This window comes from Channa argus, chromosome 1 (genome assembly GCF_033026475.1).
Source record: "Channa argus isolate prfri chromosome 1, Channa argus male v1.0, whole genome shotgun sequence".
Classification (NCBI taxonomy): domain Eukaryota; kingdom Metazoa; phylum Chordata; class Actinopteri; order Anabantiformes; family Channidae; genus Channa; species Channa argus.
In genome coordinates this window covers 49,236,812-49,261,371 of record NC_090197.1, presented here as the reverse complement: position 1 = coordinate 49,261,371, position 24,560 = coordinate 49,236,812, and the positions used below count along the sequence as shown (strand labels likewise).

The following is a 24,560-nucleotide window of genomic DNA, read 5'->3' as shown; positions in this document are numbered from 1 at the left end:
AGAAACAAACTTCTAGAGGCATAATTGTCCATGTTTTGCCATTAAGGCCCACAGCTGAGATTCAACCAAGTACTGTGAAGTTAAGTCTGACAGTGATCCTCCAGCTTCAAAGTCCAGCAGCTTCCAGTAACACACTGTTGGGTTGCGTCAGATGAGTGTTTTAACTTTTAATAGCATAGCGTCATCATACCGTTTAATGTAATACCAGTAAGTTAATAGGGATTTATAGCAGGGTCAGTTATCATAGTGTTAACATTGCCCCAAGAAATCTGAGCAGAAATCACGGGAGTGTGTGTGTGTGTGTGTGTGTGTGTGTGTGAGAGAGAGAGAGAGAGACAGATGACATCCATCATTATCCGTCTTAAAATGTATGTGTTTGTAAGACTCAAGTTATGTATGAGTCCACATTGAGGTCTGTCACTGTACTCTGACTTCAGTTTTTACTTTTTTGGCTATTAGAGATTTCAGAGTAACATTAACCTTGTTTGGTGTTTAAGCAGAAGTCTTGATTAAATAATCTTTACTTCCCCCCCACTTCTGTGCTCATTTGTATTGGCACTTGTGAGGTGGTGATGAAACACATGGGCCCCTGCTGTGAAATGAAACAACCGGAGCAAAGGCAGAGTTATAAAATTCTCAACTTTAATCAGTTCAAAAAGTTCACAACAAATAAAACACCTTGAGAAGGGAAATTTGCCATTAGAGATTGGGTGCTTATTTGGATTTATACATTCTTTTCCTAATTAAACTCGTTGGCAAATCATTTGCTCTGGATAAAAAGCCTTTTGTTTGGACAGAACTCAAATGGGTACAAATGAAAAAGCAAAAAATACAAAATTAAATGTAAACCCAGTTTTATTTTTCATTTTGCTCTATAGGTAGTGTCTTGAAGCACTACTGCATGGTAAACAATCTAAATTAGTACAATTCAAAATCTTGAAAGCCATCTGAGTTAACCAGGAGCTGTTATAAAGATGCAACCAACCAAAGACCCATAAATACTTCCTCCACTTCCTTAAAACATCCCATTAATGAAGGCTCACAAATGAGCAGCAATCCTCTTAGAGGAAAACAAAACGCTGATGTCGACTAGGCGACAGCACACACACGCACACACCCACAACAAAAAGAAACTATAGAATAAGAGGAAAAAAATGTTCCCATGGTAATAAAGATGCTATACAATTGGGATGATATGCACATATTCAGTTTTGCTTTCCCTAAAAATAAATCTGGTAGCTGCAGCCAAACACCTTTTTCTTTTTTTTTAGGTGAAGCAGAACGTATGAGCAACAGATGCTGGCACATGAAGCAGCATCTCTCAGCCTTCATTCATTATCCATTAGATTCACATTCTTCCACAAAGCTGTGGTGCACCAAACACGCAGCGCAGGCATCTCTAAATGACCACTTCAGGTTGGTCACACCACAGGTCTAGAAGCCTCTAAGCTCACTTGACACTTATGCCATTTTTTTTTTTTTTTTTAAACAAACCCCCCTGCCGGACTGAATATATATAATATATTTATATATAAACAAATATATGGGCAAAAGGGAAGAACTGGAAAAAGGAGGGAGGTGGAAGGAACTAAACAAAAACAAGATGGTTAACTTGTCCTAATTGTTACAGCCTCATCATGCAGGTGTTGGGATGGGCCAGAGATCAACAAAACAAACTTAGATCAACACGTCTGGAAAGATATTACACAAAAAGTCTCCATAGAAAATGCAGGTTATGCAAAAAGGGCCACAGGGTGACGCGGTTATCATTTACATATTATTGGCATAATTTTGGTCAACAAACATCCGATGGGATGACCCACTCTGCGAACAATGAGCAGCCTCCCACCACACTCAAGTGCCTCTCTTGGGTTTTGTTGTATTTGCTGTGGTTTGGGGAAGGGGGGGGGCTTGTTTTCTGAAGAGCTGTACAGTTTGGTTGAGCTGCTGCTCAGTCACACATCTCCTCTGGGATCTCGTGAGGGTTGAGGATACCCGGAACTGACATCTGGATCTTATGTTTCTCCTCCTGGGCCTGACGGAGCGATGCCTCCCTCTCCTCCAGAAACAAGTCTGAGGTGTCCTCACCTGCAAACTCCTGGGAAACAGCAGCAGACGACAGGGAAACACTGGTCAGTTGCAGGGTCTGTAATCAGTTTACCATTTCCAGTTCTTTTAATGCAATATCCAGACTGTCGCTGCTACCTATGATTGTTTTACATAAGTCTGTAATTCATCAATTACTCTTTTAGTCTGACAACCCTCCCTCAAAAATAATTTGTCATAAAATTGTTAAAAATTAGCAACTTTAATTGGCTGATAGTTTCAGTTCCAAAACGGACTAAATTTCAAATGTTTTTAAAAAACAGCCACCAAATATGGACTTCAGAGTTGAAGCTGACAGCTCAAACCGGACAGACATGATGACCCCAGCAGGTCTTACTGTGACTTAACACATTGCTGTCACACTTATTTGCTGCTGTGTTCAACAACAGGGCTGGTACAGCACCTCCCTTCCATATACATAGGACAACCTTGCCATGTTGGAAACTGTTATTTGTGGAAACAACAGCTAAGCAGCTGGGTATGTGTTCTCTGATAACCTCTAAGACCAGACAAAGACCACACACACAGCACAGATGAGCTGTGTGTGTGGCCCTGTGATCTTTAGTTAACAATGAACGGACACCAAAGGACAGACACATTACCACTTAATATAACCAATGATTTGTGTATATGGGGTCATTTACTACACAGAGAGGAACTACTAGGCTGGATCTCTACATAATGGCTGAAAAGGAGGAGCTGGCTAAACGTAGAGCCCTGAACACCAACAGCCTCACCTTTATCTGGACGAGGAAGTCCCTAAGGTGCTCCTTAAAGGCAGGAATGTCCTGGTTTAGGCTAAACAACCCAGTCACAAACACCTTCACCTGAGCACTGACATGGAAAAGACACAAAAGCAGTGATGTTAAACAAATGTGCATTTTACTACAGCACACTGTGTGTGTGTGTGTGTGTGTGTGTGTGTGTGTGTGTGTGTGTGTGTGTGTGTGTGTGTTCATACTCTTGTAGGTGGGGAAAGGCAGTCTTGAGCAGGTTGGCCACATACTCCTGGATGAACACCTGGTTACTTGTGGGGCTGGCAGGGTTCAGCACTGTCGTGATCTTCCCCTCCTCCACCAGATTGAACATGTAGGCCAGGATGGACGCGTGCATCGTTAGGCCTGCAGAACACACAACCATTAACTCCAGAACCTGTAATCTTTGTAAGATGTTAATGTGTGTGTTCCGTGAACTTCCATTTAAACTCACCAGCAGTGTGTGATGTGTCAGTGACCACGGAGAAGATGTGTTGCAGGATGTCACAGAAATATGTTTGGTAGAAACTCTGAGCAGCTGCTTCCTCCTGGGCAACGTTCTGCAGCATCGTGTAGAGAATCTGCAGCCCTGTACGATCACAAACATGGAAACAACCTCAGCTTCCTGTTCTACATGCCTCAGATTTTTCTCCTCAAAAAAACATTTTACTTGTACATGGTTGCACGGCCAGAAACCTAATGTGACAAGTACCTCAGCAGCAGCCTTTGAACACTACTGAGAAACAGCTGAACAGGCCCAAACTGCAACACACCATCTTCATACAGGTTGTGTTTTTTCCTCTAGGCCTCGTTTCTTAAAATGAACATTAATGAGTGTGTCTGTCCCAGCAGCCTTACCAGTGTCAGCCACATTCCTCATAGTGTGTTTGAAGGCCCAGATGATAGAGTCAAGCACCAGTTTAAACTGGGCTGGGGGGATAGCGAGGAATGCTGGGAAACAGTGAGAGTTTACAGCTTGGAGTAAGTAGAAGAAGTGAGTCCTGTGTTCTGGATACTCCTCAAAGTTCTAGAAGAAAACAAAAACCCAATAGACAAGTTGTTTACTAATGTATGTTTGCTGATACTACACAAAGCAGGAGTGGGTCTAGATTAGTACTGCACCCTTTTCTCTTTATTTTAAAGGCAGTGTGCAGACGCTGACTAGTTTGCCTCACTGATTATGAGAAGCTAAGAAGCAGCCCACAAACTTGACTGAGATGACGGTTAGCTAAAGAACCATGACTAGAAAAAGCTGCATGCAAATCTTCCTATTTTTAAGTGAACTGAACTGAGAAGCTTTTACATGACTAAAATAGAAAGACACTAAATACATAGAGAGCATTCATAAAACTTAACCTGGTCTAACACAGGAGTCGATCAAATTAAACTATCCACAGATCACATAGATTCAGTGGCATCCAGTCAACCATGTCTCACCTTGTTAATCATGTTTAGGGTACACTCAAAGACCGCATCAAAGATCTGGGGTATCTCGCTGGTGATGTGCCCCCCCAGCTTGTTTACAATGGTTGCCATAGTGCTGAGGACCTCAGGTTCACGTGCAGCGGGGACATTCCGCTGGTAGTCAATAAGGACAGCATCCAGCAGTGGTGGAACAAAGTTCTCACCGACCTAGAGGACAAGAGGAAATCAGAACATTAACATCTGTCTAACAACTTCTCAAAGCCTCTGATTTGACAGGTGGGGGAGAATGTTACCATTAAAATAAAAACTTGCCTGTATTGGAGTACTCTAATAAACGGAATGTTAGTAGTTATGAATAATTAAAAAACTAAACTGCAGAGAGCTAAAACAGCCACATGAAATCTTTGATCTAACAATAACAACTAGATTAGTTCTAGTTCTAGTAGTCTCTTCTACTGTAAACCATTTCATCAGTTGTTACAGTGTGTGGTATCTCCAGGTCATACAAGTGTAAAAATATTTCACTACTGTTTACTACTATACCGTTATGTGTCATTACACTAAAGAGATAATTTGAAATTGTTCATCTTTTTCTCACCATCTGTGGGTCGTTTGATCGGCTGACCCAGCCTGAGATCAGCTTTAGTGTCTCTCGTTTCACCGTCCTCATACTCCTGATCAGGGGCTGTTTTGTCACCATCTCACCTGTAAACAAAACAGAATAAACTCTTGATTATCAACTAACTATATACTATCAATTATAAACAGCCATTTCATGTGCATTCACAGCAACACTATTCTCTAAAGACCCATGACATGCACATTAGACGTCCTTTATGTTAAAATATTACCTGGTTAAGAATGTAAAATTCTGCAGGAGCATGTGTAAGAGTCTGAATTTGATGCTCTTCCCCTAGTCATGCTCTAAAATGCAAAAGCCCCTCAGTAATTAGTAATTTGTGACACACCTAATGCTTCACTTCTCTCGTTTTCAGGCATAGAACAACTCCTATGTGTTACCCAATCAAATGCAACCTGGGAAAAAAATAGACCGTCTTGGTGGTTTATAAATCGAATACTATTACTGAACAATAAAGTACAAAAATTTGAAAAAGTACACATAAAAAGCTATAATAGAACATACACAACAAAAGCTTGTGTTAGTTTGTGTTAGTTGTGTAACTTGACCTTTCATTTTCACTTAAGCAACTTCATGGACCTAGTCCACCAGGTAGAAACAAAAATAGGTAAAAATTGATACTACTAAATTGCTCCTGACAAAAGAAGAAGAGAAGCTGAAGGTTCTACATGTATCACAAATAAATCCTAAATTTGCTATGAATAAATCAAGTTATATGGGGTTTCTTTTTTTGGAGAGATCAACACTGCGTTGTTGAACATATTTAGAGTTACAGTCCTCACTGCCCTCCATTACAATTTAGTGCCTTATTTCCGCTGGAAAGACAAGCATGACTTTAAAGAATTTGACTTCCACATTTCCTGACTTGGTGAGAGGCAAAAAAAATAAAATAAATAACAATAAAAACCTCTGCCCTCCTAAAATGTTACACATTACTTATGTTGTCAGTTGGTGGTATGATCACCCCCCTTACCATTTGTCTGAATGGCCGCAGAGATGTTTTCACTGAGGCACTTGTAAACGTTTAGCATGTCAAGGTAAATCCGTCCTAGCTGGATGACAAAGGGATGTCCCACAGCCTTACAGGCCCTGACGTTGGTCTTCAGGATGCTGCCCAGTTGTTTCACAGTCTCTGGGTCTTTCAAGATGTCCACATTCTGAGGGTGGAAAGATGAGCATGTTATATACACACATACAGGCTTACACACACACACACACACACACACACACGCGCGCGCACACACACACACACACACACACACACACACACACACAGAGCTCGTTTGTCATTCACAGACCTGTCAACACTTGACCGTGGATATGATTCCTACCTTGGTGGCCTGCTGGATGATGCTGTCCCACACTTGATTAGGCAGCAGCATGTATTTTTCTATCAGGTGCTCCTGAACAGCCTGGTCTGTCTGGGCCCCAATCATGTAACCAACTGCCTCATAGAATGTGTGCACCTGGACACAAACAGAAAACCCGTAAGTAAGCAAACTTGACTGGGCAAATGAAGGAAACTAATTGTTTTCCAATGAATTGTGATAAATAAAATGTCTGTCTGAGTGACTGTGCTGACCTGTTGGGGTTGGAGGTCACAAATGATTGTGTTAATGTTGTTGAGGATCTCGTCGATAAAGGGCATCACTTCTCCCACCTGCACTTGGATAAAGTGGCGCCGGCACTTCTGAGCAATCTTAATGAATGTGTCACAGGCCATGTCCTGAACTCCATCGTGGGTCTCTGAGAAACAAGACATGCAAAGTGATATTATGTGAATCCAAAATGTTGATCAATATCAATGTCAAAGTTCAATGTGTTCAAATTAAAAACCAGTCTAACCGTGCATGAACTCAAAGAGTTTGTTGACCACAGTTTTAAGAAACTTCCAATGAGCTCGAAGGAAGCGTGGATACTGGCCAACAATGTACATGATGTTCGAGGCTATGATGGCCTTGTTGTCCTTTCCTCTCTTCTGCTCGCACAGACCCAGCAGATCCTGAGACAGTTAAGACACAGTTCAGCTTCACAAACATAACCAAGGCTAATTTTTAAAGATTCACTATGTATCTTTAAACTAAGAGATTTATATTTTAAACATAATTAGCCTCTCTGTTAGCCCACATCAACTTCTGACTAGGTCCTGGATTTGTTGGAAGGGTTCAGATTTTTAATGACATTTCTATTTATTACTGTGGGTCAATGGGCCAGTGTTCCCCGATCTATTTTCAACAAATGCATGATCAACGGTTTTCGGCTTGGCCCTTATACCTTAATGACAGTGACCAGAAACCTCTTCTCATCCTCCTCATGCATTGCCCCACTAATGGATCCGATAGCCCAGCACAGTGTGTTGAGGTTCTTCCAGGACCACTCTGTACCGTTCACCTGGTTGTGAAGCTTCTCTGTCATTATACGTTCTGTGTCAGCGTAATCCAAGTGAGTGAGGTACACTGTGGAATGACAAAACTGTTTTATTATCAGTGTACTGCGGCTCGTAAAACAACAACAAAGGTAAAAAGCAATCTCTGTTCAGTAATTACCATGAAACGAGTGGCAAGTTACACTGAGTAAATATCCATCTAAAATCAATTTTTCCATGGGTTGGTGTTCTACAGCTACTTGTTTGTAAACTAACCAGTAAAAGTGAAAAATACACATTTTTTAAAAAGTAATCCAATTTTTAAACAGCCCGTCTTGTTCTGGGTCATAGGAATTGTTCTTTCCAATTCATCTAAAATACAGGTCTTTGGACTGTGGGTGAAAAAACAACAACTAAAACAAACATAATCAAATCTATGGCCAGAGAAAATCCATACTAGAAGGTTCATACCAAGGGTTTCCCTCATGTTCTTGTAGAGGTTGATGGAATCTGTGTCCTTCATGAACTCTCTGACCACCTCCCCCTGGTCATTCTCCACCACCAGCACCTCCTCTGGCTTGGCCATTCGACTTACCATTAGTAGGCGCACCTGTCACAAGGGATAACATCATGTCAACACATGTGCACTTCGAAGAACTGCCTTGCTTATCGGACACTCACTGCATGCACACACCCCCTACATACACACAGATACCACTTCATAATGTGTATATGGTAAAGAAGAATAAACAATTGTAATGGCTCTATTCTCACATCACACACAAGCTTATGATATGTCAAATATTTTGACAAAAAAAACTTAAAAACCTTTATTTTGTTTTACTGGCTGCCAGTTCTCAGCAATGTTGTAACTAGCAACTCCTTTGGCAGCAATGTAGCAGCCACCTGTTGCTTAAGCAGTGCCAAGTGATTCTAGTATGACTGAGAGCTAAGATTCTGCTGGCTCCATAAACTGAAACAGTTTTGTACCAAACAAACACCAAACTTCAATGCCATCTTTGCCTTGCAAGATTTTTTTTTTTTTACAGAAAAAAAAATAGACAGGAAACTTCAACTACACCTTCAAAACATTTGACGCCATATATTACTTTGGAATATTTCATTATATTACAGGAATATGTTTTAAAATGTCAGTCAAAGGTTAATGCGTGTCAATTCTTTAATGAAGGACTAAAATGGAAATGGCCATGTGCAGTACCTTGGAGAGTACCGGCAGATAGAGCTGTCTGCGTGGTGGCACATCAAAGTGTTGGTTGCCTGACAGCAGGGGGGATGTGGATGTAGAGAATGGACTCTCCCTATAGAGCTCAGCTGCCAAGTGGTTCCAATACTCCAGGCAAATTTTAAAGATCTCAGTCTCTTCCACCTCTGACACTAGCAGCATGTAGTGAAGGGCCTAAAAGAATGACAAGGCAGCAACATAAGGGTAGATGCTAAAGTTCTGTTAAACACGCTTTTATTTTTCATTTGTAATACCGTTCTCTCTCTCACCTCCATTAAGGTTTCTCTAAGGTTAAGTCGCTTCTCAATGAGCTGCCCGTGCTCTTTTAGGAAAGTACAGAGGAAAAGACTGAGGTTCTGGATGAAGTTCTGCTCATCGTCCTTACCATTGGCATAGGCCAGACGAATGTTGGTATTCAGAGGCAGCATCTAAACATGTATGCATCAGATTAAAACTCAGCATCTAAGACAAAGGTAAATGGCAGTGTTGTCAGCGTGGCCAAATATTTAACTTGCCTGTTTGAGCTGACACATGGTCAGTGTGAAGAGGGTGACAAACTGCTCCTCATACTGACTGACGCTGACACCAGCAATCTCTGTCAAACACTTCAGTGTCACATTGCGGAACATGGGCACATTTAAGAACTGAAAAGGGGTAAAACAGAGGTAAGGTTAAAGACCATTTTGATGAATGCTGACTTGGCTAAAGTCATCTTGCACTGTGTGTGTTCACACCTTGTATACCAACGTGCTTATCAGTTTGGTTTCAAAGATGTAGCCCAGGGGAATCCAGTTGAGAAAACGTAAGAGGGTCTCCAGAGTGGCATGAACTAATGGAGCATTCTGGGAGTTTTCCTGAGGTGCAACCAATGAAAGACAAGTGAGGTGGCAAATAAAATTCTAGCAGAAAATAAAATATTACTTATAAGCCAAAATATGAGTAAGAATGAGAATGTACTTACCATAACAAACTGACAAAGCTGGAATATCTGAGAGAATTCATTGCACATACTGAAAGACAAACAAAGGAAAATATGAATGCATATGCACTTAACTTCTAAACTCAGACAAAAATGAAATAGTATTTGGACCCAATAATCTCAGAAATATGCTGTCCAACCATATCGTTACTCTAGATGGCATAACTCTGGCCTCCAGTACTACTGCAAGGACCTTGGAGCTATTTTTGAACAGGATTTGTCCTTTACCTCACATAAACAAATCTCTAGAATAGACAGACAAATCTCTTCCACCTACGGCACATTGCCAAAATTAGGAGCATCCTGTCTCAAAGTTAAGCCGAAAAACTAGTCCATGGATTTGTTACTTCTAGGTTGGACTACTGTAATTCCCTACTTTCGTGATGCCCCAGTAACTCCCTAAAGAGCCTGCATTTAATCCAAAATGCTGCAGCAAGACTGCTGACTGGCAAGAGAGATCATAGTTTACCTTCACTAGCTTCTCTCCATTGACTTCCCATTATATCTAGAATGGAATTTAAAACCCTGCTTCTTACAAATAAAGCTCTAAATAGTCAGGCTCTATCATATGTAAAAGACCTCATAGTTCCACATCATACCAGTAGACCACTTCGATGTCAGAATGCAGGCCTACTTGTGGTTCCCAGAATTTCCAAAGGTTGAATAGGAGGCAGAGCCTTTAGCTATCAAGCTCCTCTCCTGTGGAACCAGCTCCCAGTTCAGATTCGGGAAACAGACACCCTCTCTACTTTTAAACTTAAAACCTTCCTCTTTAATAAAGCTTATAGTTAGTTATACTTATCCTGCTATAGGCTTAGACTGCAGTTTTTCCTCTCTACTGTTGCCTAGGCCTTGCTCAAGGGGGAATTGTTGGGTTTTCTCTATAAATCTTTATAGTCTTGACTTTATTTTGTTATGTGCCTTTAGATGACTATGTTGTGAATTGGTGCTATATAAAATAGGTTAAATAGGTTAAAAAGTTAAATTGAATTACAAAATCATTGTTTTTTTATTAACATATTTTGAGGTTTACTGTAATGGTTATGGATGACTACAAGGTTACCAATTAACACATTCACTCACACTGAACTGTTTGTAGAACTGTCCATTATAAAGGTGACTCCAAGTCTACACAGATCTGAAATAAATTATACTCTCTGTACCTTTGAATGCATCTTAAAACAGATGTTCCTGTATCAGTGCTATTTACTAAAACATGCACTGAAGCACAAATAAAAAAATAAAATAAAAAATAGCATGAACAACAAAGGGCTTTAATAATCTTTGGCCAAACATGGACAATACCATGATGCGACATACTGTTGATAGTGAATTGTGCCAAATGTGATAACTTTCCGTAGATATAGCTTGGTCACTGTTGGCAACCTGTCTTAAACTGTTTATATCAGTTTGCTACACTGTGCAGTCCAAGAGGCTATTTGAATAACTCTGTCATATCAGCTGCAACTAACTTAACTTTTTAAATTAAGTGTGGAAAAGAGTCAGTTGCAAGAAAATGTTTACTGCAGGGCAAAGGCAGTTTGTTTGCAACTCTGTAGGACATAGCGCACGACATTACATCATTGTCTTATTTGCTTGCTGTAGTAGTTTCATAAACCACCAAAGAGATCATATTTTGAGTACTCTTCAGTACTCTGTGCTAAAATAATATGTACTTTCAAATCAGGCAAAGCTTTGTAGGATCTATGGCATACAAAGACTTCGTAAACACTGTCATTAAGACAAATATTTTGAAGTCTGGTGACAGCAGACATAATACACACAGTAGGCTTATAATTCCTTAACAATTTTGAGGTTTATAATACACTTCCGCTTCCCAGGGTTGAACACTATTTAGCAGCATGCTTACCTGTCTTTTAGGTGCTTAGCCTTGACCTGGGTCATCTGACCACTGGAGAAGTCAAAAACCTCTTCACTGAGCAGCTTGAGAATGACCATGTTGTTCTGACAAAGGCTCTCACTGGTACGACTTGCTCCCACAATGTCACTGATGAACGTGGGCCAGTGTTTGGGCCACTCCTGCTTCAGAATCTACAGACAGAGAGGCACAGCCATATATACACTGTAAATTACACTGCAAATTATAAATTTGAAGGGAATAAAATAAGATGACTAATAAACAGAGTAAAAAACTACATGACTAAAAATAAACTATTTTTAGGCAAACTTTTTTAGAATGTAAAAGTGTCTTTAAGATATCACATGATACAAGCAAACCCAAACCTATGTACCTAGCCACCTGAGGACAATAATGGAATCTGAAGCTCTGCAGCCCCTCTAGTCAAAAACAATGTTAGCTCAGCTGATGCAAGCACCAACTCTCACTGGCATTAATGGCAAAGTCACTCATGTAGCCAGTGAGCAAATTCCTCATGTAAATATACATTAAATATTTACACATACACAGACACACACACACCTCAATTGTTTCATCTTCAGTAGCAAAAACGCAAAAAGGAGACTAATAACTCATTAATGTAGAATGCAGTCTTAAGGCTTTTCTGATAAACATCCAGAGACTCACAATAGTGTCCTAATTTCCACAACTCTTCAGGATTTAGTGTCTAAAAAGTGGAATGGTTCAATTACAACTGAGCCTTGTTCTGTTGTAATTGTATGTTGTTCTGTACTTAAGTTGTGTGTCATGGTTGATGAACCTTCTTTGATTAAAACTGCATATCAGTAATGAGTAGGTACTTAAGAAGTGTTTAAATACAATTTCTCACTTTTTCAGCATTCTGACTTTAACATAATCACCTTTTCAATCATGAAACGAAAGCCAAATTTCCATAACACTGGCTGCCATAGCTGAGATATTCAAGAAGAATTCATATTAATTTTAAATAAAGTATCAATAATTTAACTGACACCGACAGATTTCGAGTGAGATCGACTAATTAAGAGTGACATCTTCAGGTTAAAAAGCATCACTACAAAAGGTGCATGGAGAGAGCAGCACGATGCTTAAATTTTATATTTACATTTTTTTTAAACAAGTTGAATAACGCTGTGTCATATAAACATTTGCTAAACTGTACAACTTTTAGAGCTCATAAAGACAAATGTTGGTGAAAAGACTTTGTTGTTGTTAATCACTGGATTAGATCTGTACATGTCAATCCACAATCCAGAAATAACTGATAAGATTAAATCACTGCTTGACAAATACAAGGTAAAAGTTCAGTGCTATTCGTTTACATTTGTACCTATAAATGTATAAGACAGACACTCCTGTATAGTGTTCTGTATTTTAATAAGTGGGCTCGGCACTCCTCCGGCTTTAGTGGGTTTCAGTTGTCCCATGCAATGAGCAGGATGAGTGTAACTAGCTACAGCTAAGTTCTTTGCTCCACATTACTTTCTTGCTCTGAAGTGTGAAAGAATTCCCACAAACAGTTTGCTGTCACTTCCATTTACTCACATGCAACACCACGGGATAAGAAACACTACAGTAGTTTAACTGAGCTTATAAAGCTGGTACCCGCAACAAGGTATTAGAGTAATGGCCAGGCATCATCCCTGTAAAACACTTAAATAATCATAAACTCCTCACCTGATAATACAACTTTGGCATCTTGTATGCATTCAAACATTTGCTATGCTTCAAGCATCAGATGTAGAATTTCCGAAGATAAAATAATCACACCAGATACAAAACTGTCAGGTTCTAATGCCCATTATAATATTAATAATAAAAAAAACTTTAAGTGCTAATAGCTAAGATTAAGAAAACACTTTTACCTATATGTAGCAACAAGAGGGTTTGAGTGACTAAAAAGGTTCTCAAAGTGGTTTTTGGAACACTCTTTGACTTATTAGTCATTACTAAGGCTTACCTGAACAAGGATCATGTTCAGTTTCCCGATATACACCTTTTCTTTCTAAAAAGTAAAAATAAGCATGGAATACACAAATGTTAATGATACACTCACACCATGTGTTTGACACATGACAATCCATACTGGCATAAAAAAAATATGGAGTTAGATGCCACTAATCAGTCAAACAGAAGAACTTAAAACAACAACATATTAGAATTATAACATTCATTTTGACATTTACACACCATAGATTCACAAAATACCTTTTATAATTAGGGAGTTTATGTGTCTTTGTACAAGAAGTTTTGTGATTGGATTAATAAAAATAATGGTATAGACTTTGTAAATTTAATTAATCCTAAAATCTGCCTTCAGTGAAATAAGGGATGATGGTGCATGTTTAATATTAATAATATAATAATACATTCTATAAGACAGCAGTTGTTTAGGATGAGTTCAATTAGGTTCATTTATAGAATCCTTGAACATGATTATAAAATCTTATTTCAAATCTAATCAGTCAGTCAATTTGTTAACTTCAATAGGTTTTACCCACTATCCACATTTCCTCATGTTAAACCAAACATGTTTGCCTCGCATCGTTTCACATGGCCAATCTTGCTTTACATTTCAATTCCAGTTTACTTATCAAGGAACATTTGAAGTTCCATTTTTCTGAAAGGTACTAATAGATTAAAATTGTCATTTTTAATTTCAAAACTGTCTGTTCGTTTGCAGTCTCTGTTTGAGTAATAAATGTTTTCAGGTGGGTTGCTAATAAACCAAATACAACAGGGCCCGACATCAACACTTGCCCGGGGAAAATAAACTTTACATTCGGTCTTATGATATTTGTCATGCAGTTGCCCAATCAGGCAAGTGAAAAATAAATATGATGGTCTGCAGGATTTCACAAGCACTGATTTATGTGTGTGGCCCTGCCATAAATTGATTGATCGATGCTATTTCTGGTTTAAACGCAACAACAGACTCACAACTTTGCTTTTATGGGAGAATTGATGACTGAAGCAGCAGCTCTCCAAAAAATTAAAAACTAAAATAATTAATAAACAACAACTATAAAGTCTGGGATATTAAAATTTGTACCAGATGGCTGAAAATATTGCATCTGGTAAATATTGACAATGGAGTAGGCTAATGAAGTGTACTGTACTGTTAAGTAAGAGACTGTCTGCCATTTATTGATATCCGTAACAATCAAAATTCACCAAATAAATCAGCAAATTGTTTAAGGCAAGATGTGTTTTCTTTAAACTTACAATGTCACAGTGACAAAAGGGTAAAATAACAATCCTGCCTTCTCAAGCAACAAATACAGACACATTAAATCCTTTAGTTATTTTTAAACGTGTAATACAGAAGCTCACCTCTAAAGACAAATTCAGTAATTGATCAAAACTAAAATCTCGTATATACACGACCCTGATAGTAGTTGACACCCCTTTCTACCAGCGGAGAACTTAGTTATTTTGAAAAAAAGTATTTAAAAAAATATATAGCTTATATGTAGCTCAGTTGGTAAAGACAGTAGTCCACGGACCACAGGGTCAGTGGTTTGATCCCCGACTACATGTCGAAGTGTCTCTGGGCAAGACACTGAACCCCTAACAGCCCATTCCCTTCCCGAGCTCCCCAGCAACCCTGAACTCACGGGATAAGCCGAAAGGACAAAAAAATTGTCCTAATACAAATTAATTATAATCTTTTCATAGACCCACTTTCTTATTTTGGACAACTAAGTTTGGCTATCGGGGAAGTGAAACTTGTCAGCTACTGGCCCAAAGACCAAGTGATTTAAAAAGGTTAATCTCAAACTGTGTACAACAACAAGTGATAGGTTAAATTCTAATCTCAGTCACTACTTTTCCTCTGAAGTTAAATCAACTAAAGCTATGGGTGAGGATCTTTAAGAGAAAGTAGCTTAAAACAACAGTTTCATACAGAGTTAAATTAAGGTATTGCATAAAGGCCCATTGTAAAAATAAGCAGATTTTGTCACTGTAAATTGCAGAGCCAAAACTATTTCAGTAGAGCTCCAGAATCAAAATATAGATTTTAGTCTTTTTATTTTCATTTAACACCACAAAGTTGGTGTAATTTGTTTTCATTAGTAGACATTAAAACAGTTCTTTGCTATTTTTTTATGTAGTCCCAACTTTGGAGAGTTTAAATATTTACCAAGTAAAAGATGAGAAGAAGTTCTTTTAGTTAGATGCTGCTTAGTTTTGGACCTCCATTGTACAAGTCCTACACTAGGGCACCTATAACTGCCCCAAAATTTTTATTTTTAAATTAAAATGTACCCACCTCCACATTAGATGCATCTGATGAAGTCTTGATAATGAGACCAACAACATACTTTTTTATACCTGCCCAAGACACAACATATCAGAAGACAACTGTCAGTATGTGCCAATAAATGTTGTAAATCTTAAAATATCCTGACACGACAATTGACTAAAGCATGTAACCTTGAAACCCTAACACAGATGCTGCCCATATCTGCCCATATTATCCCAGTACATATATATTTTAAAAAACGATCATAGATGTGGACATCAACTGCATCGAAACTTTTAGAGCAGTTGTAGTCAGTTCAGTGGAAGCTACATTTTCCCAGGTGTTTTCAGACAAGACTGTCAACGTGACCAGAGCATTTAAAAAAAAAAAAAAAAAAAAACAGTTTTCAGCTCCCTCACATTTCTCAGACTGTAGCTACACTTAAGCTGAAAATTACAGTATGTAGTGAGCGGAGCTGAAAACAAGTCAATACTCTGACACAAGGGGGGAAAAGACATACTTGCCAGTCGCCCTGCACTGGGTTTGCCACTTGAACAAAATTCAGGCATCTAGGGTCAGAAGTAGGGAAGTCTAAGGTCAATAAAAAGATTAATTTTGAGCAAAATTAAAGAAGAATTGAGGGAGGCAGAATCAAATGATTTGCACAATTTTAATACGTAATGACTGTTTTTTGTTCAAATGAAAATCTCATCTATATTTTTTACCCCCCTGCTTTCAGAATCTCAATCAAAAATCTAAGAATAAAGGTTTTAAGCATTGGGTGGTAACAACATAATACAGTTAGTTTTAAAAAGCAAAATAATATCCAATTTATTTTTGATAAAGTGTGGCAGAATTAGAAAGGATTTTCCAAGCTAAGCTGAAAAAATAAATAAATAAATAAAAAAAAGCCGAAATGTTTTACTTGAAATAGCTGAAACAAAATGTTGCTTTCTTATATACTGGTTATGCAAAACCTCAAAGCCAGTTAGCATTAAAAACTTCAAAAGGCAATTATGTGATGTCATTGAAAGTATAAAAGATATCAAAAACATGTATACACCCATTAATGTCCTTTACAAGCTTTTGAAGTTTGAACGGGGTTTCTAGCTGAAAGTATGCCAAAGTAGTTGGCACAAAAAACTTACAAAAGGATGGAAGTTATAATAATAATAATAATAATAATAATAATAATAATAATAATAATAATAATAATAATAATAATTTGAATAGCATTGTCCTGAAGCATTCAATGTAGATAAATATCCATAATTTCAAATAGACATGTTATTATTCCTTATATGTAGAAGAGGTGAACACTTTTCACATAAACAAAGATAACTGCATGCCAATGCCCCAACCCCTGGTTCCTATGAGGGTACAAAAAGATGAATAGCCTGAAAGTAACACTGGAAATGTCTTGTTTTTCCATTTTGTGGTGGTTTTAATTTTTTCAAGCAATGTAATGAAGATGATTTTGCCTACAACATCCAATATGTCCACCACACAGACAAAAAAAAAAAGTAGAGGGTTGTTTTGGCAATTTCTTTGCTAAAAACTGCTACAGTGCAGAATCTAACCATTCTGAAGCAGCCAGTCAAGCGGAAAACAAACCAGCATGCTTAGTGGAGAATACTCCTCAACTTGGCAACAGCACGCAACAACATCCAAAAAAGGTAGTAACACTGACAGAATGAAAGCATTTCTGTGAATCAAACCACAAAACAGTTTTACCTTCACACTGATTCCTGGGAAGAATCTTCCATCTGGTTTTGATAACAGTTTCCAGAATCTGAAGAGCATAGTACTGTAACATGCAAGGAGAGAGGAGCATTACTATAAAGCTTTACTAAAACACCTCAAAAACAAGGATTGTGTAATTTCAATACAAACCAAAACAGTATGAAGTGGACCAGTCTCTAATAACTTGCAATTCTAAATTGGATTAAACTGGACCACATCTTTCATGCAGATTTTGTAGAATGCAGAATATTCACTTGTAGTTTGTTTTTTATATCTTTACAAGCAGCATTAATCGGGAACACTGCAGAAGTCCTGCTGTTTCACCCAGCATCACACCAGACAGAGAAACACAGCGGACAAATAAAACAATCCATTAACCAGCTTTGTCTCTGATTCCATGTCAGTTTAATTGTCTAGAAATGAGAATAAGAGCTAAAGGTTCTTTTAACTCAGTAGGCTACTGAACCTGCTTAGGGTTGGGTATTGACCACGGGTTTAACATGGAACTGGTTGCATTAGTTAAGAACTTAACATCCCCCACTGTGAGTCTGTCTACTTCACCAGCTGCACATGTGTTCACACACACACAGACAGACACACACAGTCACACACACACAGTATGTTTATAAAAGGACTGGAAGTCAAATTCAAAAGTAGCAAAGTTTAAAACAGAAAGAGATGCATCTTTGATGATTTACTACAGCAAGGTGGCATTATGAACTACTACTAGTTGGTGCAGTAGCAGAGCCAAGGAAGTCTTGACAGCTACAAACAAAAGTTTCCATACATTCATCATGTACATTACTTTCATCAATATTAAAGATTTGTTTAAACCAGGAGAAGTGATTTTAAGATCACGGCTATAAAAATGCTAAGTTTCCAGAGCGGTTAAATCCTCTGTATGACTACACAGTCTTTCATTTCAAACATATATAACTCTGGGAACAATAACACAAATCAAACATCCTAGACTGTATTTCACACATACCTGAAGCACAATGGACTAATGCAGTCTTAGTTGTTCTTACCATGGGGGTAGTTGTGGTCTGTTCACTAAGAATGCTGCATTTTAAAACATCCCCAGTTGTAATCCCCAGTATCATGCGACAGTATACGATGTAAAAACAGTTTAAATATATATTTTTTTAAATTTAACTAATTTTCTTTATTCTTCGAAAAACAAACAAACAAAAAATTGACGTGAGCTGTTAATGGCATACTAAGACTTGCTGAAAATAAAGTTTTTCCCTTTGTGATTTTATTTATTTTATCACTTATACAGCAAACCTCTGAATAAGCTTATTACAAACCAGAATCCAAACTAAAAATCGTCAATACACAACCCTAAGCACTGTAGATTAATTTTTCTAACACTACAATATATGTCATGGTTTAACTGTAAGGTAACCCTAAATAACATCAGCTGGTGTTGCCATAAGGAACAGCAAGACCAACCACAGGTTAAGCCCTGTATCATTTCTGGTTGGTCAATAGTGAAGCATAAAGAAAACAAAAAATATCTCAATTACCAGTTACTCTTTGATCTAGTGTTTCTCCAACTGACTGTTTCAACTGTAGGGATCATCAATTTAAGAGTATAATGATTTAAAAAAAAAAAAAAAAAGATACTGAATGACTGTACTAGTATAGGATGTTATTAAAGCAAAAATCGCAATGTACTGCAGACAGTGGGTGTTGGAAGATTAAAGGTGAAATCTCTATACAGTTACACTAACTGTGCAGCATTGACAGTTGACATATGGAGTGCTGCACACATTCCTGGCATGTTTACTTTCACCTTTAGCTGCCACACTTTGCACAAACCACCATAAAATGTAAGAAGATAGAAATTATCAGCAGGAAAACTGCCAAAGGCTTTGTAACTTTTTGTTGGCAAAAGCACATAATTAAGAGCTGAGGGGGATCAGAGGGGTTATGAGGAAAAGGGTGCACTGTACGGGGAAAGAAAGGTGTGGCGGGAACAGAGCCATGATCCCTACAGATGAAATTAAGTCATCAACAGATGACAGTCTCTCTACAATGGGTCCTACTGACTGCAGCCTGCACCCTCCCTCTGTCCAATGAAACAGATGCAATAGAAACGGATGAACAGAATTCAGTCAAAGGGAATTTAAAAAGGGTAGACCTTGTGGAGGCCTGCCGTCAAAGCCTAGCTGTGTCATGATGCACAGGATGACACACCCCTTTTCTTCCTATTACAAGCCATAAACATAATGGAACATTATGATTAATATCAAATAGTCACAGCTTGAATTCATCATGTTTTTCAATTATTATGATTAATGTGGTTTCTAGCAAAAAGCCAAATACTCAAAGTGCTCTGAAAGTATGCACTTTTTACACTTATAAAACAAGATAAATGTAGAATTCAAGAGGTGTTTACCTTTGTTCCTCTTTTCCTCTAATGTCCCCATTTTTGGCAAATTAAAAATTTAAAACTTGAAAACAGGTAATGTTGATACATAAACTTAGACATTAGTAATACACGTCAGTGTTAAAAGCAGTCTTACAGGCAAGCAAAACATAACAAAACAAAAAAAAGGCAAATGTCACCATTACTTTGAGGAAGTCGCAGCTACAGTATATAGCACTGTCATTCAGATCAGCTCAGATCATTCATGCAATTTCTATATAAATAAGAAATTTAAGTACAGTCAATCTTGTTTTTTTGATGAAACTGAACTTCCAAGTTCTTGAAGAATAAATCACTGGTTTAACTACTTAGTTTGATTGGCTGTGGAAGTGCAGAAGTGGGGCACAATGAAGACTACATTTAACAGGGCCCTAATCTTAAAATTTCAAGAAACTTCAACCGGGAGATACTTTTTTTGGTAGCAATCAAGTTATTATTTTGTAATTTAGTTAACATGGCCGATCATTGATAAATGGCATCAAATGTACAGCATATCTACCAATTTAGTAAACTGAGAGCCAATATTGCTTATGACTACATATCAAAAAACCAATACTACATTGGTTTATTTCAGGTTTTATCAAACATTTTTTTAAAAACTTTGTTTAATTCAACAGGTCACTTTTGGATTTCACTGAGATGCCAGAGAAACAGAAAAATAACAAGAGTGGATTTTATCAAGAAGGAAATTGTCCTGCATAGCGTAAGAGAGCAAATACTACCAGGACACCATTGCCAACCTTGGCTAGGGCACTGTGCACCCACAATATGCTCTGATTGTAAATAAAGTTTTCATTAAAAAGATACTCTATATAGCATCATTTTATATGAAAAGCATGCCATAAACAAACCACTGGGACCTAGTAAAAAAAATTGTTTTGTTTTTTCTATAGTTCTACAGTTTTCTAGAAACGTCTTCCTCAAAGCAGAAGTAAGCCTTTCCACCAGTGACTTGAGCTAGCTTACTTTGGTGTTCATGTTCTGGGAGAACTCAAGGATGGTGTCCACTCTTGTCCAGGCATCCGGGTGCTCTTTTAAGTGTGTCAATACTTCTTGTGCCATTCTTTGCTGTAATACAAATGGGAATGACATTTTACAGTCAAGTGCCATTGAGATATGTAAAAGTTCATACTACAAAGCATAGTAAGTGTAACTTCTCAACTTGCCTGTGTTAGAATTATCTTTTGCATTAGTCACTTCTTGACAGATTTATTTTATGGATAGAACAGTAAAAGAACACTTAATAGAAAATCTGTTTTCAGTCCAGTATGGGATAAAGAGACTTTTGGTAATAAAACAAAAAACTGCTAATAAAAAGTAAAACATTCTTTTCAAGCCTAAACAGTTTTAAAGATTTTTGAATGTGCAAACAGACACACACATCCTACTGTAGTGACAGAAATACCCTTGTCCCTAATCCTACCCATAGCAACTAAAAGCCTAATCCCAACTTTTACCATAACCTAACTTTAGTCTTAAACCTAAACCTTAGTTGTAACTCTTAAACAGCTCTTTGCAAGTTTCATCTAAATTGTCCTTACAACAATGGCATAATTCTAAAGACATACATACTCTGACATAACATATAGAAACTTGTATATATATTTCACAACATACCTGTGGTCCCACCCCATGATATAGACAGTTCACCACATTATCTAGCAGGTTGATATCCAGTTTCTGGTTGAAGTCCAGCAGCTGCTGTGCTGCATGGTCTGCTAACATTGTCATAATTGCTGGCATAGAGCTCTACAACAAGGACAGCAGAGGGAGGGGTCATGAGTGTACAAAACACATTCAACAGGCAAAGTCATGTGAACTGTGAGTTAAGAAACAATTCCAAACAGCTGACCATGAAGCAAACGTCCCACAGATCTACACTGAACGGTCATTTTAAAAAGCCAAGCTGTCACGTCTTCTGATGGGAACAGTTCAGGAAAATGCAATTTGGCTAAAAATAGTGGACACCATACTCTGGTCTATACCAAACAGTCAGCAAGGAGAAGTTGAACTTCATTATCTTATTTAACACTAGATTGTTACTGTAAAACATTTCAAACACTCAGGTAACCTTAATTTCATTGGTTAAAGGAGGGCTGTAACGAGACTGGCATCACAGCAAAATAAGTTAACATTGATCTGTTATGTTGATAAGTTAACATTGATCTGAACGGCTGACTACATCATTCATAAAACCTGAATCAATTGCATTTCCCCGTTGGCCTGAACAAACAACAGACTCAAACTTGACAGAGGGGAACGGACCGTTACTGCACAGCACCGACTACTCTGTTTTTCTAATCAAGCTCTTCTTTCTGCGACCATATTAAGCTTAACCTAGCCACGTGCCGGATATACAAGGCGACGTCACGTTGTTTACATCTCGAAGTGTCTGTGCTCACTCCTCCAAACAGCGATCCCAATACAAAAGCTGAACAATGAACGCCGTTTACAACCATGTTGACAATGGCTAGCATTATCTGTATTGCGCATAATGTAAACAGCGAGCACGAGAGTACTTGACAGAAAAATGCTAACGTCAGCTAAGCTTTACGCTACACGTCCAGCTAGCTGTAGCAGTGTGTCGCACAAACAGTTCACTCGCCGTCCCTCACTGCTGACTGTAACCACTCCCACCAAGGATATGGGGGACGGAGGGCGCCAATACACTTTCTTTGCTCATTATTTGATTTACTACCGGCGCACAGGAAAGTGTATGCTGTGGCTTAAACGCAAGTTTAACTTTAGATTTGAGACACTCTAACAACGCAGACATAACGTTAAGATTGGCTACCGCTAACGTTAAGTACCTAGCAACATCAACTTGACATCCGCTCACATCACAGTCCAGCGTGATGCTGCTCTGGTGGGAGAGGCACGGATTTAATCGTACAACCTTTGGTTACTTACTCAACTGCAATGACACACGCAACGTTACACGATGCATCCTCGATTAGGTATGCGTTAGTTTGGTTAAACATGACAGCACTTTCTCTGACAGACAGCGTTAGCTAATCTTACAGTGGTAAATTCTAGCTTAGCGGGCAAATTGATTGTGCTTTTACAATCGGAATTAGCTTTTTAGGAGTGCTACGACAGGCTACTTAAACTGTAAGACGGCACAGCCTAAAACCAGCACCAAAAATGCGTTTTATTTTCCATACGAGTAAAGCCAAGACACGTTAATCACAGCAAAGCAGGTTTTGCACTTCAGCCTTTACCTACCTAAAGTCCAAGGCTCTGACTGAAAAGAGTGGCGTTTGCCAAAGAAGCTACAGGATCTAGTGAGCACTTCAGTATCACGGTTGATTAGAAAGACAATTCCTATTTCTGTGGCGTTGACTATCTCCAGCTCCAGCAGTGAGTGATGTCTAGCTGGTAAGAACCATTGATGCGGATTCCAAAACTCTTATCACGACAAACCCAGCAATATGTCACTCCGATACATTTTACAGAACAAAGTAAACATTAATTCACAAATTAATTCGTTACTCTGATAATTTTCCAGCAGGGCGGTATAGAGGTTGTGTGCCTGCGCCTCCTCTCCTCTCTAAAGCAACTAACTCACAACCGGTTGAAACCGGTTCAGACTGGGAGATTCCATCTCGGTTTAGTTTTCAGCCGATGGCGCCGCGTAAAGTTTGGACTGGTGTCACGCCCACAGTGTGCTGCGATTGGCTGCAGCTTTGGTGGCGACTTCCTAGTTGATGCCCCATTGAAGGATCGAGCCGTCAGTCTTTTTCAATTCACTCAAGCGCCCACGCGACTACTCCGCCCGGAGAGAAAAAGAGGGCAGACTCCTATGCAGAATGGACTTCTTCACGACTCCGCTTATCAGAATAGCGAATAACTTTAGCGACCACTTTTTATTGCTGATCCCTCAAGTTAAATTATACATTACCTTCGCACACGTAAGGGGTGTACAGCGTTACTGTACACGCGTCAATACGAGGCGTAAAAACAGTATTATTGAAGGATTTTATCCACTTAGACGCGCTGTGATGGTTTTGCTACTTTACAGCCAATTTAACACGTGAAGACAGTGGCAGTCTCATGCAGGCTCACTGTTAGGTTAAATGATGTGCTAAACCGCAAGTGCCATTCATCTGCCTGTTGCTTGTAAGCTGGTAATTTTCCACCAGCCACGAGTGGGAGTGGTTACATGATCACGAACGCACGGGGTTAGAAAAACGACCTGGAGGAGAATTTGTTTCCCTAACGGGCCAACGGTATCAAAGTGATCGGCGGACTTTTAAAATATGTCGTGTCCGTAGCAGCAGGGAGAAGAAATGTATTGGCACATGTCAGTGTTTTGCTTATTAAGGGCCATATACAACGTGCGCCGCTGTAAAGTGAGGATGCAAACATGACAGCGGTTTTTTTTTTCTTCCTCCGTGGTCACGTGGTCCACCGCGCTACTTGATGGAAAAATACTGGATTTGGTGTGTAGTAGAGACAGTACACAACCAGTAAAGTCCTACAGAGAGGATTTTTCGAAGGGCGTTTGTGTCTTTACTCAGCAACACTCTCTAACCACTCGTTTCCATGAGCCACAGAAAACATGTACAGGTCATCTATGATATTTGAAGTAGTTTGGGCGCAAAAAGCGGTGCCAGGTGATCTCATTTGGGTTTGAAATGCATGATGGTCACAATGCATGTCATAATGGGTTACATGGCAAGTGGATTTTATATAAGAATAAAAAAGAATCATACTTTGGTGCATGT

At 38.6% G+C, this 24,560-nt stretch overlaps 1 protein-coding gene across 7 annotated transcripts; it reads right to left on the bottom strand.

Annotated features, from left to right (window-relative positions):
* Positions 1-620: 620 nt before the first annotated feature.
* xpo1b (exportin 1 (CRM1 homolog, yeast) b) lies at positions 621-23,477 on the bottom strand. 7 transcript variants are annotated; one of them, XM_067529172.1, is made up of 26 exons: positions 21,686-22,161; positions 21,451-21,582; positions 20,800-20,901; positions 17,391-17,463; positions 16,177-16,225; positions 15,684-15,745; positions 13,371-13,415; positions 11,384-11,565; positions 9,496-9,544; positions 9,269-9,388; positions 9,050-9,178; positions 8,804-8,962; positions 8,511-8,708; positions 7,763-7,901; positions 7,201-7,382; positions 6,772-6,928; positions 6,509-6,672; positions 6,258-6,392; positions 5,900-6,083; positions 4,885-4,991; positions 4,299-4,493; positions 3,720-3,888; positions 3,316-3,450; positions 3,068-3,227; positions 2,844-2,940; positions 621-2,098 (listed from the first exon to the last, which is right to left on the bottom strand). In XM_067529172.1, the coding sequence occupies exons 4-26, from the start codon at positions 17,457-17,459 to the stop codon at positions 1,952-1,954; spliced, it is 3,033 nt and encodes a 1,010-aa protein (XP_067385273.1). In that variant the 5' UTR covers positions 17,460-17,463; positions 20,800-20,901; positions 21,451-21,582; positions 21,686-22,161; the 3' UTR covers positions 621-1,951. The 7 variants fall into 7 exon arrangements, with proteins under 7 accessions (XP_067385273.1, XP_067385253.1, XP_067385246.1 ...); XM_067529152.1 differs by lacking the exons at positions 16,177-16,225; positions 21,686-22,161 and adding an exon at positions 23,326-23,477; XM_067529145.1 differs by lacking the exons at positions 16,177-16,225; positions 21,686-22,161 and adding an exon at positions 23,059-23,418.
* Between the last annotated feature and the right edge of the window lie 1,083 nt (positions 23,478-24,560).

What these genes read in the sequence shown, in the direction of transcription:
- xpo1b (XM_067529139.1), bottom strand. An exon ending in GAACATGAGGGAAACCCTTG is followed by an intron (nt 7,383 to 7,762) that starts GTATGAACCTTC and finishes GTCATTCCACAG; the next exon opens with TGTACCTCACTCACTTGGAT. An exon ending in TTCTGGTCACTGTCATTAAG is followed by an intron (nt 6,929 to 7,200) that starts GTATAAGGGCCA and finishes TAACTGTCTCAG; the next exon opens with GATCTGCTGGGTCTGTGCGA.